General features: G+C 27.4%; 1 protein-coding gene across 1 annotated transcript in view; it reads right to left on the bottom strand.

Moving 5' to 3' along the window:
• The window catches only part of LOC122503690 (homeotic protein Sex combs reduced-like), a 41,904-nt gene extending 36,534 nt beyond the window's left edge, over positions 1–5,370 (bottom strand). Inside the window, exon 1 of the mRNA XM_043614325.1 lies at positions 3,283–5,370. Within this exon, the coding sequence (XP_043470260.1) occupies positions 3,283–4,084 (802 nt within the window). The 5' untranslated portion in view covers positions 4,085–5,370. The remainder of the gene's footprint in view (positions 1–3,282) is intronic.
• Between the last annotated feature and the right edge of the window lie 16,609 nt (positions 5,371–21,979).

Raw genomic sequence — 21,979 nt, 5'->3', positions numbered from 1 at the left:
CAAATAATTCTTATTTAAATAAAATACTATGTAATAATAAGAGCCAATTTATATTAAAATAAAATATGGTAATAATAATTAACCAATTTTTATTCAAACAAAATATTTTTTTTCAAATCAAAAAAATTGTATTTACTTCTGTAATTATTAGTACAAATACAATAAATTTATCTTATTAAAAATATTGAATTATATTTAGTTCAACAATATTGAATTATTTTAAGAACTTATTCTTTGGAAAATTATCAAATGAAATCCATGAAATGTTTCACCATTATCATCATGACAATAAAAAAATTTCTCGTCACAATGATTATGGGGGCAACAGTCGATAATTTCTTATAACCGGTCTTTTATTGCTACCAGTATTTTCGTAAAAAAAAGCTACACCCAATACTTCTTTTTTGATATTGAACTCCTTTTTCTTTGTGGTAAGCAAAGAATGTACCTCTTCTTCATCTATTATTAGTTCTTCCGAAAAATATTATTTTAAATTTTATTTAAAAATCCTAAAAACTTCTACACTACCAACTCTGTAGTAGAACTTTTGACTGTTAATTCAAATTCTAATGTATTGTTTTATTGTTTTCACCTTTTCATCATAATTGAGGCCCACGATCAAAGAACCGTTTATAATTTTTTAAGACTCAAAATTCACGTCTCATAAATGAAAAAAGGACTTTCAATTTTATAATTTCTGTAAGCATTTCGTATTTTTAGAGATTACGAAAAAACTCCTCTAAAAATTAAAAAAGTTTTCTTCTTGTGATTTATTTGACAATGATTGTTAGTTCAAAAAAATTATAACCGGTTCTTTGATCGAGACCCTCAATTTCTCAACTATTTAATACACTCAAAATAATTTCTAGTAGATTTGACTTCTTTTTTATAATTCTCTCGATAATTCAATACATCCGAAACTGAATTTAAAAATTTGTATTGACTAAATTAACTATTATTTGTTGACTAAATAACAAAAAGTAGTTAAAAGATCTGAGAATGTAGTTGAGGCAAACAGATTTTACAGTTGTTAATTTAACTAATTTTTTTAATCAAATGAACTATAAAAATTGAACTATTTTTTAAAACTACATAAAAATAGTAAAATCAACTATACGTATACAAAAATTGTAAGCATAACTAAAATAGTAATTATTTTAACTATTTTTCACTCGACTGCACTCAAAAAAATTCTTAGTAGATACTTTTTAACTATTACTCTGCTTAGTTCAATTAAGTCCTCAACCAAATTAAAAAATTTATGTTCACCACAAAACAGTTGTTAACAGAAATAAGAAGGTAGTTAATGAAATAAAATTTTGTAGTTGTTTTTGAAATTTAACTACTTTTCTTAGTCGATTAAATTATAAATTTTTTCCTACATAAGAAATGGTAAAATTTACTATACAAACAGAGTTAGATTAACTAAAAATGTAATTATTTTAACTATATTTTTCACTCTACTATACTTAAAGTAGTTGATACTTGAAAAAGAATTTTTTTCAGTGGACATAATGGTTGTTGAATTTTTTGACTAAATTTTTTTCCAGTGTACAAAATATTACATGGAAGGATATTTTATTTTGAAATTTGATAAACAGATTATTAAACCCGGGCTATTTAGTGTCTGCTAAAAAAATCTTAATAGTGTCCCTAGCAGATTGTCACATGGAAAAGAAGAGAATGTGTCTCTTATTCTTTTTTTTTTTTTGCTGTGACATTTTACAAGCAACTCTATTAATATTTTGTACTTTAAAGAAATGTAGTCGAAATTTTAACTACCATTATCAGAAAATAGTTAAATTAATTACTTTTTGAGTTATGATAATTACTAACAATGCTTGTCTGGTTGATTTTACTATTTTTAAAAACAGTTTTTCTGAGGATATGAAATTGGCACAAAAAAGTAATGAAAATTGTTGCATCGCAATAATTTTGATTCCTTTTTTGTGTCAATTTGATATCCTTAGCAAAACTCTAGAGTTGTTAAAAAATAATTGTTCATTTGAATGAAAAAATTAGTTAAATTAACAACTAGAAAATCTAATCTTGCACCAACATTCTTAGTTCTTTTAACTACTTTTTGGTAGTTAATACAACTTTTTAAATTTATTTGAGAACTTATTAATACAACTTTTTAAATTTATTTTAGGACTTATTAATACATGTTAAATTTATTTGAGGATTTATTGAATTACTGAAACAAAATTTTAGCGATTCAACAATTTTTATTTCTTTTTTGACTCAATTTGATATTCTTAGTAAAACTGTCAAGTTGTTAAAAAATTCATTTGACAGAAAAAATTATTTAAATTTAAACTACAAAATCTGATTTTCTACTAAGTACATTCTTCGTTCTTTTAACTACTTTTTGGTACAGTTAATACAACTTTTTAAATTTATTTGAGGACTTATTGAATTATCGAATAAAAATTGTAGCGTTGCAACAATTTTGATTCCTATTTTGTCTCAATTTAACATCTTTAGAAAAAGTATAAAGTTGTTAATAAACAATAGTTTATTTGACTAAAAAAATTAGTTCAATTAACAACTACAAAATCTGATTTTGCTCTAAGCTCATGCTTAGTTCTATTAACTACTTTTTGGTATAGTTATTAGTTAATACAACTTTTTAAATTTATGTGAGGACTTATTGTATTATTGGAACTATTAGTTGAAAAGTAGTCACACCTTTTAGAATTTTTTTTGACTGCAGCAAACATCAAATAGCCCATCTAGTTAAATAATCTGTTTGTTAAATTTTTTAATAGTTTCTCTCCGTTTATTTTTAATTATGATTTGGAATTAATTATTTGGTGCTTCTCGTATTTTGGTATAGTACAGTAAAGAATTTCTGATTTAGAGTGTAATCTGTTTCTTAAATTATGGAACAGTGTTGTGGAACATTTTTTTGACCATAGCAAACATCGAATAGCCCATCAAATTTAATAAACTGTTTCTTAAATTATGGAACAGTGTTGTGGAACATTTTTTTGACCATAGCAAACATCGAATAGCTCATCAAGTTAAATAATCTATTTGTTAAATATTAGAACAGTTTCTCTCCGTTTATTTTTTATTAAGATTTGGATTTGATTCTTATAGAGTTTTAATGGTACGGTTCAGTAAAGAAATTCTTAATTCTGATTTGATTCTTATAGAGTTTTGGTACGGTTCGGTAAAGAAATTCCTAATAGTCCAATAAGTATAGTATAATCAAATCATTTTGCAACAACTCAAAAATTGTTTAACAAGAACAACTAGTTGTGAAAAACTACTCACTTTGACCGATGTGAACCCTCTTCATCCAGGGATAAATTTGCGGAGGATTTCCTCCACTTGAATTATTTTTATTCGACGAATTGTTTCCAGTGCTCGATGTACTGGAAGTGGAACTGGCAGGTGACGATGCTGACGATGCATTTGTCAATGTGGAACTACCTTCGCCAAGACCACGGGAACTACCGCTCGGCGGCGATGATGCGGAAGCCGCTGCGGATGACCTGGAGGAACTTCCCGGTGGTGAGGTGAGACCAGATGCACCTTTACTGGTACCAGGTGTGCCCATTGGTGTGGGACTATTCCTCGATGTTGAGGTGGTCAAATCCTGTGGTGACGCAACACTCGTCGAGGATGTTGAATCCGCGTATTTGCAACTCGACGTTGATGATGCGGCTGCAGCTGCAGCAGCAGCGGAAGCCGCCTGCAATAATGGAGCAGTGGGATCGACATGCATTTGTTGACTATGATGATGCGACTGTTGTGAATGCAAAGTGTGTTGACTCGCTGTCGCGGGGTTTAATCTTTGAGGTTGAAGTTGGGTGTAGTCGATCATCCCCGTTGGGGCGGGATGTTGCATTCCACCCGCAGGGGTTGCGTACGGATGTTGAGGATAATGTTGCGGGGAATAGCATGGTGTTGGATAACTGCTAGTCGCTGCGTTTGGATTGTAATAATCGGGACCAGCAGGCGAGGCGGCTTGCATTGGTTCACCAGGTGAATTTGGCGTCGGCCGTGGTTGCTGTTGGGGTTGTTGATTCGCGTAACAAGATGCGAGCGAATTGACAAACTGATAGGAACTCATTTTTTTTTTTAATGATTCTTCGCTCTTTCACTCACAATCACAATTCACAAAAAAAAAAAAAATTTAAGTACTCGAGAGCATTATCACTTATATTCACAAATGATTCGATAATCCTTAAGAATGAAATCCTGATCCCTGCCGAGGATATTTGGGTGAGTAATAGAGAGAGGCTGAATACCGGGACCGAGCGCCACGTGGGCCGAGGGCTATAAAACTGTCTTCTGCTTCTTTATGACCACAAATTACTTACGGGACCCATCGTGAGGGCCTATTGGCGCGCCCCATTGAGAAAGACTCTCGACGATGATTAGCAGAAAAAACGTTTCAAGATGGCACGGGGGCGTATCGAAAGGGTCACTACTCTTGTGGATTAACTTTCTATTAAAGAAAAGAGGAATATCCTCGACGGTGCGTACACGGAGGGAGGTGGTATCGGACTGAACGCGGTTCTCGCGGTTCTCGTAACCGGTGCGGTAGCTGTCACGTGCCGCGCTGCGTGTCAGGAACACCGACCAATCCCCGCCGTTCGTCAAACCTTGATTGGTCTCTCTTGCTGCCGCGGTGGATTCTTCAACCCCGTTCTTCCGTCGCTGCTGCTCCCGTCACACAAGGGATGAGAGGGGTGTTACGAAAAGAGTGGGGATAGCTAATGGAGAGATATTCCCTTTTGCTTAGGGTGGGGAGGGGTCTTTTTCTTCTTTAGCCGTCTAAACGTCAGTCTTCCGCTATTTCTGATCCTGGATCATCGCGCACGCGCCCCCTTTTCCCCCCCGAAGAGAAAATAAACAAGTTCACCAAAGAGGAATCATCAAAAAATACGCGTTCTCCAAACTATCAAAAGACGTTCTTCAAAGTATCAGAAGAGGTTCTTTAAAGTATCAGAAGAGATTCTTCAAAGTATCAAAAGAGTATTTATTATCAGATATCATTCTTCAAAATAGAAGACCTTCTTCTCAAACATTCATGTTCTCCAAAGTCAAGATCATCACATGAATCCTGTTTTCGAGGAACGGGACCAAACCTGGAAGGGGCGAGCATATAAGTCAAGCCCAGCGGTTCACGGCTGACAGTTTTATGAGAGTTTGATAGCCACCGCTCTTTTAGGGCGACGAGGAACAATTTGCTAAAAGAGGGATCCGATTCAGGAAAAAAAAAGGAGACGCGCACCACGCACCCAAACTCTTTTTATTGTCCCATAAATTCAAAAAAAAAACCTGTTGCAAACAAACCTAAAGTTTGTAGTTTACAATTGACGCCGGCGAACCCGGACACAACTCGTAACTCACTGAACGACTGAACTCTGAGGAGAGCCTTGGCGGCTCGCGCCAGAAGCATGTGTGACGTAGTAGCCAGTTGGTCAAGGGGGATGCAGCGGGGGAGGGGTGCTAGTGTGAGGAGAAAAGAGAGGGGTGTCGAGGCGGAGCTCAATCTTGGCGGATTATACTCCCCAGTGTCTTCAACTCTAAATACAAGAGAATATCAAAAGTTGAAGACTCCTCTCTCTCTCTCTCTCTGTACGTTCTCTTCTCTCTCTTCGAGAAAAAGAGAGAGAGAGAGAGAGAGACAGACAGACAGAGAGAGAAAGATTCTTATCTGAAGCGGCCTTTCATTTTCCTCACTTAACTTCGGAGACGATCGACTACCTGTTGACCCTTTCGTTCCTTATAAATCATAGAGCGTGAGAGGCGCTCTCTTTCTCTCTCTCTCTCTCACTCAATCGCCAAAGATCAAAACCTGTAATATTGCCACAAATCGTTCGAGAATAACCCCAAAGGGTTAAAAAGAAGAGAAATATCTAATTTTTTGAGAAAAAAAAATGTATAAATCGAGATAGTGTGTCAGTTGCTCACCAGATGTGGTGAGAGTGTTGGTTGCTGGTGAATTGAGGCGCGCGCCCGCCTCCGGCGTCCCCTTCCCCTTAACATTCGTATCCCACCACTACTTATGCCTTCCCCTTCCCCTCTCAAGTGAACTGGCTATCTCTTCCACTTGAAGAGACGATTCCCCTAATCCCCCCTCCATAAACATTTGACTACTTCGAAAGCTTACCACACTCAAACACTATTGGATCTTTTGCATATACTTTATGTTCTTCTATTGCATGAGAGAGTCACACGCATCCTTGTTCACTCACAATTCGAATGGGTCTCTTCTCGTGTGCTGGTGTTGGAACACCACGTGCTTCGTTTCGCGCTTGGAAATTTGTGGGGGGATGAGGGTTTTCAACACAACTCTTTAAAGAAAGTTGTCATTAGCAGATTATTTGTTGTGAATGTCAGCTGATGAGAAGATGATGAGTGGGCAGTTGATGTTGCTAATTGTGTGGCATATGTGAATTTGAAAAATTAACTATGAAAACTTTTTCTAAAACTTCTATTCAAATGGAGTATATTTGATTCTATCAATCATTGAAGACTTATGTATCTATCTTTTTTTATTTTGTTTTCCCAGTGAGAGTTGTTATCTATGTTGAGATTCCTAACTAACTCAATGACTTGTGATCACTTGGAAGTCGCCCTCGCATACGGATACATAAAAAAAGTAGCCTTAAACAAAAATTATTTTTTTTTCGTTGAACAAGTGATCTAGCAGACATCATGAGTCACTCAAGTCATTCACTGCAAAAAGAGGCGTCTTATTTTGAGACGTTTTTTGTGTCTTAGACAAAAAACTTGTGTGTGTTTTTTGTGTCTTCTTAATTTAAGAAGTTTTTGGTGTCTAAGACGCTAAAAATGTCTCAAAATAAGACACCTCTTTTTGAAGTGTTGTGATTCATCCAAAGAGTCAGGAGTCACTCATTAGAATTCATCTATGAGTCATAAGTCACTCAATAGGATTTAGAAAAAGTTATGAGTTTCACATGAGTCTGTGACAACAAATAACTTGTTCAGGAGAGTTCTTGATTCATGAGATTTTGAAAGGACAATTAACTTTCCTCAGAAGTTAGAAAGTCTTAATAACTCATAAATCACATTTATACTAGTCTTTCGGGAGACAAGAGTCAGAATAAGTTAATTATGTTACATATATGTTATAGTGACTCTGGACTCTAAAAATTTAGAGTAAAACTAATTTATGAGTCCTTAAGACTCCTTCACTTATAAATCAATAATTTTCATGAACTAATTATTAGGAATCACAGAGTCATAACTACTACTGATTCCTAATAAGTGATTCCTGCAAAACTGATTTATGAGTCATAAAGAGTCACTTACGGTCAATCATGAATCAGAGACTCATAATTACTCTTTAGCTCAAAATGATTTATAAATCACAAATAATCACTCTCTATGATAATCTGGAGTCTGACTTATGCGAGACTCATAATCACTCCTGATTCTCAAGTAATTTGTGAGCCATATAGAAACACTTTCCGGGAATCATAACTCAAAGACTCATAAATCAGTCCTTACTCCCAAGTGATTTATGAGTTAGAAGTCAGACTCATTAGAGACTCATAATTACTTCTGATTCACAAGTTATTTATGAGTCATGTGGAATATCTTACGCGCAATCGTGAATCAGAGACTCATAAATCAGTCCTTAATCTCAAGTGATTTATGAGTCACAAAGAATCAATTACTGGTTACTTTTGATTAGAAGTGAGACTCATAATCACTCCTGACTCACAAGTGATGCAGAAGTCATATGGAATCACTTACGAGTAATCATGAATCAGAGACTCATGAAAGACTATCATAATCACTCCTGACTTTCAAGTAATTTCTGTAAAAGATATTTATGAGTCTTTAACAGACACTTAGACTATTATGAGTCCGAGACTCATGAAAAACTAATAATTAGTTTTGACTCCGAACTTATTCGAGTGAAAGTGATTCCTCATAAATTTTTATGAGTCACTTTAAGTGAGTCATAATGAATTTTTTACTCTTTGTTGACTCCAGAAAAAGTGATTTATAAGACTTCAAGATCCACTTTCATATTATCCAGAACCAGAGACTCATGAAAGACTCATAATTACTTTTGACTCTCAATTGTTTCCTGTAAAAGTAATTTGAGTCATCAAGAGTCACTGACGCTGATTAACAGGAGTCAAAAATTTGAGTGACTCACGATTTTTTACTTCTAATTTACTTCTGCAAAAGTAATTTTTGATTCTTTAAGAGTCACTTAAGGATTATCAGCCAGTAATAGAGTCGAGAGAGACTTATATTTATTTCTGACTCCCAAGTGATTTTTTCAGGAGTGATTTATGATTTATCCAGAGTCACCTATACGCGGATTATCAAGAGTCATAAACTTTTGAGTGTCTTATAAGGACTCTTAAATTACTAAATGACTCCTCTGACAATGATTTTTGAATTAAGAGTGAGTCACACCAGTATGTTATACTCTTAATGATTCAAAAATCACTCTATGATTTATATCAATAATCCTCAGGAATCAGTTATTAAAAAATTCAGTTTCATTTGAGACTCTTTATGACTCCTAACATCCAAAGTAATTCTTGTAAAAAATATTTACAATTCGTCAAAGAATCTTAAATATTTCTGACTCTGTTTATGAGTTTCTCCACCACCGCCTATCAAGATTCAGAGACTTTTTAGTGACTCATAACGACTTTTGGCTCCAAAGTGACATCATCACTTAATAGTAATTTAAGAGTCTTCAAGAGCCACTTATATTAGACTATCAGATAAGTTACAGAGTCATGACGAACTCATAATCAGAGTCAAAAATATTTAACGGACTCATAACGAATGTTATGAGTGACACCTGTAGAATTAATTTATGAGTCTTCAAGAGTCTCTTGTAGATTATTAGACAATATGATTCTCTAATAACCCTATAGTAGTGTTATTAGAGAATCATATTGTCTTTTGTCTTCTAAGCAATTCCTGTAGAAGTGATTTTTGAGTCATTTATGAGTCACCAAGAGTCAAAACGAATCACATGCGAGTCACTGTGAAACAGTATAGCCCCTCGAAAATCACTTACCGTTTATCAGAAGTAAAAGACTCTTTAAAGACTCATAATGACTTTTGACTCTCAAGTGTTGGACCAAGTGATTTATGAGTCACCATGAGTCACTAATTGTAGGTAATTTATGAAGTAAAATAAATAACATATATTCTTCAGTAACACATTAGGAAAAATGACTACTTCGGGGTTTTCGAGGTGGCTGATTACGAATCCGATCTCAGTTTTTCGAAATTCAAAATGGCGGATCCAATATGGCGAACGAATTTTTGAAAATTGATCAGATTCGTTTGAAAATTGTTACTCGGGGGTTTTCGGGGTCGCTGATTACGAATATAAAATCAGTTTTCTAAAATTCAAAATGGTGAATCCAATATGGCGGACGAATTTTGAAAAATTGATGGGTTTGATTTGAAATTTATTACTCGGGGGTTTTTGGGGTCGCTGATTATGAATATGAAATCAGTTTTTCAAAATTCAAAATGGCGGATTCAATATGGCGGACGAATTTTTTTCAGATTGATCGTATTCGTGTGAAAATAGTTACTCGGGGGTTTATGGGGTCGCTATGATTACGAATATGAAATCAGTTCTTCAAAATTCAAAATGGCGGTTCCAATATGGCGGACGAATTTTTTAAAATTGATCGTATTCGTGTGAAATTTATTACTCGGGGGTTTATAGGGTCGCTGATTACGAATATGAAATCAGTTCTTCAAAATTCAAAATGGCGGATCCAATATGGCGGACGAATTTTTTAAAATTGATTGTATTCGTGTGAAAATAGTTACTCGGGGGTTTTTGGGGTCGCTGATTACGAATATGAAATCAGTTATTCAAAATTCAAAATGGCGGATCCAATATGGCGGACGAATTTTTTCAAATTGATCGTATTCGTGTGAAAATAGTTACTCGGGGGTTTTTGGGTTCGCTGATTACGAATATGAAATCAGTTATTCAAAATTCAAAATGGCGGATCCAATATGGCGGACGAGTTTTAAAAAACTTGTTGGATTTTTATAATAATATGTTTGCGAGGCTCTTTAATTTGCCTACTTTATTTGTAATCACCAAGATCAACCACGAGGAGGTTATAGAACTTTTATTCCATTTTTAAAAATTTGTCCGACATATTGGATCCACCATTTTGAAATTTGAAAAACTGATTTTACATTCGTAATCAGCGACTCCAAAAAGCCAGAGTAACAAGTTTCAAACGAATCCGATTAATTTAAAAAAGTTCATCCGTCATTTGAAATATTTCTAAAAAATTCATTCGCAATTTTAAATATTTATAAAAAATTCTTTTCTAAACAAAAGTAAGGCGTTAAAGGGTTAAAGTGAAGATAAATAAAAACAATTTGTTCTCTGTATAATGTATTATTTATATATTCAATTCTTTATTCTATGCAATTTAATCTGTAAAAACTGTGTTGATGTCAAATTATGAAAAATAAATCTTCAACCATAAAACCAATCTTAAAATTTTTTTTGCATTCTTTTTTACCGTGAAGCGTTATACATATGTTAAAACGGAAAATTGCGCCAAAACGGGAATACGCACACCGATCGTAAAATTAATTGTTGACACATTAGAAAATCAGGATAAGAAAATTTCACCCGGTTCTAATGCAATATTTCCCTTTATGGTGCACAACAAAACTAGTTTTTTTTCATCTGTTTCGCAATATATATACATGTATACAGGGAGAGAAGGAAGCTTATGCCAGAAACAACAACCGGGTACACCATGTCAATATAGTCATCACGTCACCACATCCATGACATGCAATTAAGTTCCTCGCGGTCTTTTATTTATATATAGGAGAACGGTGATGGCTATCGAGCAAGAAATCGAATGATTAGATGACGATATTGCATCAAATACGGTCGTTGACTTCGAATCGAGTGTCACTCTCTTCAGTGCAGCGGCTTCATCAGAATTTCTAATAAAGTCGTGTTGCAGGTGTAAAAAAAACGCCGCGCACTAGTCAGACCTCCATGAATCAAAGTGTGTGTGTCGTAAAGGCGAGCCGCTAGGACACGTGTACCTGCAACTTGTATATAACCATATACGTGAATGTTCTTGGTTATATACTTTTGCACTCATTTCACATCATAAACCTCAGTCTTCCGTTGAGGAATTTTTTATTTTTCTACACTGTAAAAAAAGGGAGTTAAATTTTAACTCCCCGGGGGGGTCTATAAAAGTCGCACCCATTGGGGAGTTAATGCCAGGGGAGTTAAATAAAGAGAGTTAAAATTTCACACCCAAATGCTAACTCCCCATGGAAAAAATAACTCGCGCGGGTGTTGAATGAAGGGAGTTAGAAATTAACTCTCTTTTGGAGTTGATTTTTAACTCGAAAAATTTCACTCCCAACTCCCGAGTCCGTTAACTCCCTAAATTTTTTAGAGTGTATGTATTTAAGGTGACTTTCTGGTCAAGGATTTCAAAAAAAATCAATTTTTTTTTTTACTTAAAAAAGTCTTTTTATAATTATAAACAGAGGATTGTCACAAACATTTAATTTTGTTTTTCCCTGACTATTCTCTGATTTCCTAACAAAATTTTGACTTTTTCCCTAACACTATAAAGAATATATTCTGATTCACTCTAAAAATTATTAGGTACTTCAAAAAATTTTCTATTACAATTTATTAACAAATTTCTTTAATTGTACACGCAGAGAAAATTGATATTAAATTTTGTAAAAGTATTTTACAAACTAGGGAAAAAATGCAACAATGAGAAATTTTAATATAAAAAATAATAAAATTTAAGAAAAGTTATGAGAAATTTAATATATTTATATCAAAATATCAAAAATATTGATTAAATTCTAATATAACTTTACTAAATTTCTCATAAGTTTTCCTAAATTTTAGTATTTTTTATATTAAAATTTCTCATTGTTGCACTTTTTCCCTAATTTGTAAAATAATTTTACAAAATTTAATATCAATTTTCTCCGCGTGTAAAATTATTCAAAAACATCAATAACTTCATTTTTAAATAAATATTCAATCATTATTATTTTTCCATGGGAATTAATTGAACTGAAGTTTACAACGTCAAATCTGACGATTTTGCAAGTATCAATATTGAAATTCAATAACAATATTTAAGATGACCGAGTGTTAAAATCATTTTTTTATACTAAAAGCGTATATTTGTTACAGTAATTTCTTCAAAATTATTTTCATTATTTCAATTCAATTATTAAGTATTTTCTGTACAATTATTAAATAAAATTCTTCTGCAAATCATTTATTTCTAATAATTTTTGCTTAAGTTCTTTTCAGAATTTTCAAATTCATTTGTTCACAATTCAATTTTACGAAATATCGATTTTTCGGAAATTCTTCAATTTTAATATATATTAGAAAATTAAAACTTCAAATAATTTTAGAAAAAAAAAATTAATTATACAGAATTGTTAGTTAAAATTATATGAGAAATTCAGATTTTCAAAGATTTGAATTTAAAACTTTAAAAAACTTTAATTATTTTAAAAAATTGCTATTAGAATTTTTTCAAAACTATTTTTAAATAATTGGATTCTTTTGGAAAATTTTATTAAAACTAATAGATACCTATACAAATTATTAAAACAAGAAAAATTTTTGGAAATAATGAAATTTTGAAATTAATATCATTAAAATTCCTGAAAATAATTGAATTTTGTCGAAGAATTATAAATTCAATTATAAAGATAATTGAAAATTGAAATGTTGACGACAATTTATTTTCGATTTTTTAAACATAATTGAATTTCTACGAAGAATTTTATAATTTTCAAAATAATTGAATTCTTGTGATGAATTTTGTTATTTATGAAAATAATTGAATTTTGCAATGAATTTTAATAAAATTCCTGAAAATAATTGAATGTTGTAGAAGAATTTTATTAATTTTGAAAATAATTAAATTCTTGTTATGTTATTATTATTTGTTATTATTTATGTAAATAATTGAATTTTGCTATGAATTTTATTAAAATTTCTGAATATAATTGAATTTTGGCGAAAAATTATAAATTCCTTTATAAAGATAATTAAAATGTTAATGACAATTTTTTTTTATTTTTTGAAAATAATTGAATTTCCGCGAAGAATTTTATTTTATAAATTTTGAAAATAATTGAATTCTTGTGATGAATATTATTATTTATGAAAATAATTGAATTCTTGTGATGAATATTATTATTTATGAAAATAATTGAATTTTGCAATGAATTTTAAAGATGACCGAGTAATAAAATCATTATAAAAATATTATTACAGTAACTTTTTCAAAATTATTTTCATCATTTCAATTCAATTATTATTTTCTTCAATTTTTAACTAAAATTCTTCTCTAAATCAATTATTTTTAATAATTTTTGATAAAGTTCTTTTGAGAATTTTCAATTTATTTAATTCATTCGTTTACAATTCATTTTTATGGAATTTCGATTATTCGGAAATTCTTCAATTAAATAGATATTAGAAAATGAAAACTTCAAATAATTTACAAAAAATTAATTAAAATTTTCCAAAAATAATTAATTCAACAGCATTTTCAGTTAAAAGTATGAAAAATTCAGATCTGCAAAAATTTTTATTTGAAACTTATACAAAATTCAATTATTTCTAAAGGTTTCAATTATTAGAAAATAATTCCTTCGAATAGTTGTACTAAATTTTTTTTAAATAATTGAATTTTCGTGAAAAAATATGTTAAAATAGGTACTTGAAAATAATTAAACTTTTTCTAAGAATTGAATTGTATATAAAAATAATTGAATTTATTGAATAAATTTTATTTTCTATAAAAATAATTGAAGAATTTAAAAAAATTTTTCTAAATAATTACATTCTTTGAAGAATTTAATTAAAATTCTATTAAAAATAATTGAAATTCTACAATGAGTTTTATTATTTATAAAAATAATTGAATTATTGCGAAGAATTTTATTAAAAAAGTTTCAAGCAATTGAATTTTTTTGAAAAAATGTATGCAAAATTTATTTTTAATAATTGAATTCCTATGATATTTTCATCAATCTAGAAAATAATTGAATATTAGTGTAGAATTTTGTCAAAATTATTGTTTTTAAATATTTGAATACTTTTGGGAAATTTAATTAATGAAATAATAGATATTCAAATTATTGAATTAAGAAAAAATTTTGAACTTTTGCTATGAATTTTATTAAAATTTTTAATAATAATTGAATTCTTGTGATGAATATTGTTATTTATAAAAATAATTGACTTCCTCTGAATGATTTTATCATTTATAAAAATAATTGAATCCCTAAAAGGAATTCTAAAATTTACTTTTAAAAATAATTTAATTTTGCAATGAATTTTATTAAAATTCCTAAAAATAATTGAATTTTCTCGAAGAATTTTGCTATTCATTTATAAGGATAATTGAAATATTGACGACAATTGTTTTTTAGATTTTTTTAAAGTAATTAAATTTCTGCGAAAAATTTTATTAATTTTGAAAATAATTGAATTCTTATGATGAATATTGTTATTTATGAAAATAATTGAAATATTGACAATTTTTTTTTAGATATTTTGAAAAGAATTGAATTTTTTCGAAAAATTTTATTAATTTTAAAAATAATTGAATTTTTGTGATGAATATTGTTATTTATGAAAATAATTGAATTTTGCAATTAATTTTAATAAAATTGCTGAAAATAATTGAATTTTGCTATTCATTTACAAAGAAAATTGAAATATTGACGACAATCTTTTTTAAATTTTTTGAAAATAATTGAATTTCTGCGAAGAATTTTATTAATTTTTAAAAATAATTGAATTCTTGTGATGAATATCATTATTTTAGAAAATAATTGAATTTTGCAATGAATTTTATTAAGATATTATTATAACACATTATTTACAATAAGATTTTAAAAAAGTGCCTTTTTTACCAATTTTGCACCATGGAATTTTTTAATTTTTCTTATTATTTCTCAAAAATTGAAAAAAAAATTTTGTCCTTTGATTATTTTTGTAGAATTTTACAGGGAGTATTTTGCAGGAAATGTGCTGGATTCTTTAATGATCTTTGAATTCTTCTTTTTAAGGAATTGTGTTACCTGGCTTCAGAAATTGTCGGTATATTGTGAGCTAGCGCTCCTAGCAGAGCTTGGACGAAACTATTTTAATTTATTTTTATTTTTTTATACATATATTTTTTTATATATTTTACACATATATTTATATTTTTTACATGGACGAAATTCACTGAAATTATTTAAAATTTTTAATAAAAAATTAGTTATTTACGAATTAGTCAATATTATTTAAATTATGTAAGGAAAATATTTAAATTTTTTAAAATTACTACTACTAAATATCATTTAGTTTTTAATTTTATTATTGTTAATATTATTAATTGAAATAATATATTAGGACGTTAAAAAATTAAAATTTTATTTTGTCGGAGGGAGAATATTACCAACAGAGGAAAAAATACGAAAAGTTAGTGATCGTTATCGACCTGAAAATCGACCCCCAAAAAATTGTTCACTATGTTATTATAATATTAGAATTTTTGCATTTTTATTTTTATTTAAATTATATAATTTGTTACTGAATTTCATTTTTGAATTTAGTTTAGTAAATAATGGCTAAATAATTATTTTGACTTCCATATGAAAAGTCTTATTCGTGTATATTAAGAATTGAAAAATGATTCTTCACTTTGTTATTAGAAGACTTCAGCCAATAAAGGTCAGTGAATGATGAGTGATTAATGGTTCCTCGTTACTTATATGACACCCACTAATTTATACTTAATTCAACAAGAATAATCTAACATTGAAAATATAAAACTATTTTTATAATCCTAAATATTCTTATTTGCAAGTGAAATTTCTCCTTCAGAAAAAATAAAATTAGAATTTTTGGAAATTTTTATTAAAAAAATACAATTTTTAAAGTATTTTTTAATTTAATTTATGAAAAGTAATTTGACAAGTAATTTTTAATATAATTTTTAATGTAATTTTTAACGCTAATTCGTAAAGTATTTTTTTATGTAATTTAGAATGTATTTCTTAATGTAATTTTTATAAATGTAAATTGTATGATATAATTAACTCAGTTTATAAAAAGTCATTTTTAATGTAATTTGTAAAATATTTTTTAATGTAATTTGTAAATATTAAATTTAATATTAAATGTTATTTTTAAAGTAATTTTTAAAGTATTTTTTTATTTAATTTTTAAAAAATAATTTCTAGCTTAGTTTTTAATGTAATTTGGAAAGTATTTTTTATTTTAATTTATAAAAAGAAATTTTTAACGTAATTTGTAAAAAGTATTATTTAATTTGAATTTGCGAACTAATTTTTAATATAATTCTTAATATAATTTTTTTTGCAAAATAATTTTAATGTAATTTTTAACATAAAATTTAATAAAATTACAAAAAAAAATTCATAGAAGAAATATTTTTTATTAAAAAAAAAAAAGAAAAAAATAAAATTCCTAATGGTTTTTGATTAAATAATAGAAAATAAGGGGGGGTGGTCGAAAAAAATTTAATTTTTTTTTCTTTATTTATACGTCTTTGGATTTACATAGAATAGAGAAAATTTGCATAGGCTTTCAAATTATGCGGCTGTGAGCTTCGAAAAAAAAGTTTCAATTCAATTCAATTGCTAAGACGTGAAGCAGGAAAACCAATACGTCTCTGCGTGCCGGCCATGATGGATTACTGGAGCTATGGGAAACTATCTGTCAAGTACAATATCGACCCTCGCCCTCCTTGTCCAATCCCCGCGAACTCAGAATTCGCTCCCTTTTGCCATACAGTTGCCATTTCTGAAATAAATGTTCCAAATAGAAGGTAAAAAATTCACAACCCTTTTTTTTGCAAAATCTATTTTTTTTTAAAATTTTGTTTATTCTGTAATTTATATCAAAAAAGAAAAAAATGGATAATTTATTTTAACTTCTATAAATAGTTGCAAATATTTTTTAAAATAAAAGTTAATATAAAAATGCACTAAAGAAAAATTTATTTTATTCGAATAACCAATTACTTGACTATTATCAATTAAATATTTACTTGAATCAAATAATTTTTTGAGCCAATTAAATGCTATTTGCTTCAAATACTGAAATTATATAAAATTTTAATTGATTTAAATAAAAATTGTTTGATTCATGTAAATATTTATTTGATTCAGGTAAATTTTTATTTGATTCAAGTAAATATTTATTTTATTCAAGTAAATATTTATTTGATTCAAGTAAATATTTATTTGAATCAAATAAATTTTTTTCAGCGTATAACAATAAAAAAAATGTAAAATTTAGTAGAATTATTGAATTAATATATGTAAATCATAGTATTTTCGATTATTAATAAATTATAATGAATTAATTAAATATTTAGGATATTTAGTAACAGACAGGAAACTATGGTTATACATGCGGTTAAAAAATTAAAAATTTCGTACAACTTTTTTCTTCCTTTATTTTAAAAATACTTTTGTTATTAAACTATTTTTCCGTCCTTGTATAAATCAAATTTTATTTAAATAATTTATTATATATGTATATACTTAGGAGAAAATATAAATTTCATCTTACAAAAATTATTACAAGTGTAGACTAGTTTACCTTTAAAATTCATAAAATTTGATTTTACCCCATTCAATATATAACTATAAAATTAAATCAACTAAATTACAATCATTTTTCATCACGCACTTACAAATAATATTGTACTTTCAATCGTTTCTTTAAAAAAACAGTCTTCCTCATAAGTGAAAAGAAAAATCGAGAGAAAAATTTACATTCGCAAAAATTCTTATTTACTAATATTGTAAAATTACTTAAAAAATTTATAAACATTTTGGCACTGAGAAAATATAGAATTTACTCTTTATAAGTTTATAGGTAAAATTGACTATTGATTTATTACAATTTTTCTTTACTTCTTCTCTTTGTTTATACTTTATATTTTTGTCAATATTTATTATATTTTTGTTAATTATTGTAAATTAATTTTTTATTCACACTAATATTCATATTACTCTCTAATAAAAAATAAAGCTTAAATTTAATTTTTACTTAAGAATAAAATATACAGAGAAAAATCTCTTCTCAATATTTCTCCTCAGAAAAATAATTTTCAAATCATGGATCAATTTTTTTTCAGCTTTTTTTTGTTTTTAATTTTTTTTAAATTTCCTTTTTTGTTAACTTTTTTAAATATACTTTTTTTTGTCTAATTTGGTAAGTTATCACTTTTTGTGATAATATTTCGCAATAATATTGAAGACTTATTTCAAACAGCCTTTAAAAAAAATTCCCCACAAAAAAAGGTTTATAAAATATTTATAATAATTTCTAAATACAAAAAAAGAAATGAAAAACAAATGGCACACGTATATTTTCTATACTTATTTTCTAGTTTCCTTCTTTGGATTTAAACTGTAACAAATGTACAAGCGCAGAGAGATACCTGTGGAATTCCATGACAGAAACTTTCACTTTTTTTTTGCCGTCCTTTTTTGAATTGTACACTTGGAATGAGTCATTTTTTTCCAAAATTGAAAAATAAAAGTATTGATTGCACATTTATTGAATAAACTCAACTTTTTGTTGTCGAAAAAAGTCACATATTGAAAAAAAAGCCACAGTAATAACTCTTTCCTAATAGCAAAACTACTATTTTCTTTATTTTTTATATTATTTTTAGAATTTCGTTTAATGTTGAAGTTTTTTTTTGCTTTGTTAAATTGCCGAAGCAATTTTATTAACTTTATTTTAAAAAATTTAAATTTTCCGTTAGCTTATTTTTTAAAAAGAAGAAAGAATTTTGTTTCTTTCCTTAAAAAATATCACAACACTCACTGAAAAGCTGGGAATTTGTTTATTTAAATTGAACGGAATTTTTAATTGCGGGAGAAACAAATTTTTAAGTGAAAAAATTAAAAATTTTCAGGAGCGGAATAATACACGCGCGTTGTACTTGCAGCCATCTTGATTCAGTTTGAGAAGCGCAGCTGTGTGAATTCCCCCCTATTCTTCACTTTCAACCCCTAACTTTTAAACTTCTAGCGGCCCCATGTCGTTTATTTTATTTCTATTAGCGTGAAATTTGAAAAACAATCATCTCAGGCTGAAATGAAATTTCAATTCGATTCTAATTCGTTCAATTCTGGAATTTGTACTTTACAAATTTATTTGACTCAAGTAAACGGTTATGTTTTTATTATCGAAAATTTTTATTTTACATATGTAAGTGAAAATTTATTTGTATCAAGTAAATTTTTTTTTTTATTAAGTGAATATTTATTTGCAACAACTAAACATTTATTTGCACCAAGTAAATATTTATTTTTATCAAGTGAATATTTATTCACATCAAGTAAATATTTATTTGCATCAAGTAAATTATTTATTTGTGTCAAATATTTTTTGGAAACAAATAAATATTTATTTGTATCAAGATAATATTTATTTTCATCACATATTTAATTGTATGAAGGAAATACTTAATTTTTTCAAATATTTAATTGCATGATGTAAACATTTAATTGCATCAAATATTTATTTGCAACAACTAAACATTTAATTCTTTCAAATATTTATTTGCAATAACTAAATCTTTATTTGAATCAAGAAAAGATCTATTCAAATAAATTAAATATTTATTTGCATCAACTAAATATTAATTTGCATCAAAATATTCTTATTTATGTCATTAAAAATTCTACTTGGTTCAAAAACTGAAATTATTGTTTCAAATACGCGGAAAAAAAATTTCCCCTGGAATAGCGATAAGTTTCTCTAGAATAGCGAAATTATTATTATAACTTGATTCTCCAGAATTCAATTATTATCTGAAACTTTAACTGAAATTAATTTTTAAATTACTTTTTATTAGAAAATTCTACGAGAATTCAATTATTTGAATACAAACATCGATAATTTACTGAATAATTGAATGTTTCTTAAAATATTGAATTCTTACTTTTTTGACATAATTTTATCAACGAATTTTTAAATAATTGAATTCTTTTGACGAATTTTAAGAAAATTTTTATAAATAATTGAATTTTTTAGAAAAAATTTATGCAAATTCTATTTTTATTAATTCACAAAGAAAAACTGAACTCAAAATGAGTCGTAAAAGTGACTCATTATGAGCTGCAACAAAAATGAACCTCGCAGATGGCGCCATGTTCTATGTCATTTAACATAGACTCATTTTGAGTTGCAACAAAAATGAGTCCGATTTTTTTCTGAAATCCTGAAAGATTTTTATTATTTAAGAAAATAATTGAACATTCGTGCAAAATTTTTTCAAAACTGTTTTTAAATAATTTGATTCTTTTGGGAAATTTTATTAAAATTATATAGATATACCTATATAAAAATTATTGAAATAAGAAAAATTTTTGAAAATAATTGAATTTTGCAATTAATTCTATTAAAATTCCTGAAAATAATTGAATTTTGCAATTAATTTCATTAAAATTCCTGAAAATAATTGATTTTTGCAATTAATTCTATTAAAATTTCTGGAAATAATTGATTTTTGCAAATTCCTGAAAATAATTGAATTTTGCCGAAGAATTATAAATTCATTTATAAAGATAATTGAAATGTTGACGACAATTTTTTTTTATTTTTTGAAAATAATTGAATTTTGCAATTAATTCTATTAAAATTCCTGAAAATAATTGAATTTTGCAATTAATTTCATTAAAATTCCTGAAAATAATTGATTTTTGCAATTAATTCTATTAAAATTCCTGGAAATAATTGATTTTTGCAAATTCCTGAAAATAATTGAATTTTGCCGAAGAATTATAAATTCATTTATAAAGATAATTGTAATGTTGACGACAATTTTTTTTGATTTTTTGAAAATAATTGAATTCTTGTGATGAATTTTGTTATTTTTGAAAATAATTTAACTTTCCAATGAATTTAAATAAAATTCCTGAAAATAATTAGATGTTGTCGAAGAATTTTATTAATTTTGGAAATAATTGAATTCTTGTTATGAATATTGTTATTTATGAAAATAATTGAATTTTGCTATGAATTTTATTAAAATTCCTGAATATAATTGAATTTTGGCAAAAATTATAAATTCACTTATAAACATAATTGAAATGTTGACGATAATTTTTTTGGGATTTTTTTGAAAATAATTGAATTTTTGCGAAGAATTTGATAAATTTTGGAAATAATTGAATTTTGCAATAAATTTTATTACAATTCCTGAAAATAATTGAATTTTGTCGAAGAATTTAGCTATTCATTCATAAAGCAATAACTGAAATGTTGACAATTTTTTTTAGATTTTTTTTTAAATAATTGAATTTCCTCGAAGAATTTTATAAATTTTGAAAATAATTGAATTCTTGTGATGAATATTATTATTTATGAAAATAATTAAATTTTGCAATAAACGATAAGATTCTCTAGAATAGCAAAAGAATTTATAGAAACAACTAAAAATTTCGCTAATTAATTAACAATTAATAAAGTTTTATTAATTAATTAACAGTTAATAAATCTTTATTAATTAATTGACAATTAATAAAGCTTTATTAATTAATTAACAATTAATATAGTTTTATTAATTAATAATTTAATAAAAATCAGCTTTTATTAATTATTAAGTTAAAAATTAGTATCATTAACAAATAATTAATTTAATAAATTAGTTTCATTAATTAATTGTTAATTGAATAATTACTGTTCAAAATTACCAGAATCCGTGAAATTGACTTTTCCAAAGGTGTACTATCAAGAATGACTCGCAAGATTGTTTTGGGGGTTTATTAGTAAATGAATGAATATTATGGAGCTCGTGTCAAAATATTTTCCACAGTGACGTGTGCAGCAATCTTTGGACCTCTGTGAATAAATAAATGTGCGAGGAGAGCCGGCAGGATGTCCCGAGCAAAA

This window comes from Leptopilina heterotoma, unplaced genomic scaffold (genome assembly GCF_015476425.1).
Source record: "Leptopilina heterotoma isolate Lh14 unplaced genomic scaffold, ASM1547642v1 Lhet_268, whole genome shotgun sequence".
Classification (NCBI taxonomy): Eukaryota; Metazoa; Arthropoda; class Insecta; order Hymenoptera; family Figitidae; genus Leptopilina; species Leptopilina heterotoma.
This window is presented reverse-complemented; position numbering and strand designations above follow the sequence as displayed.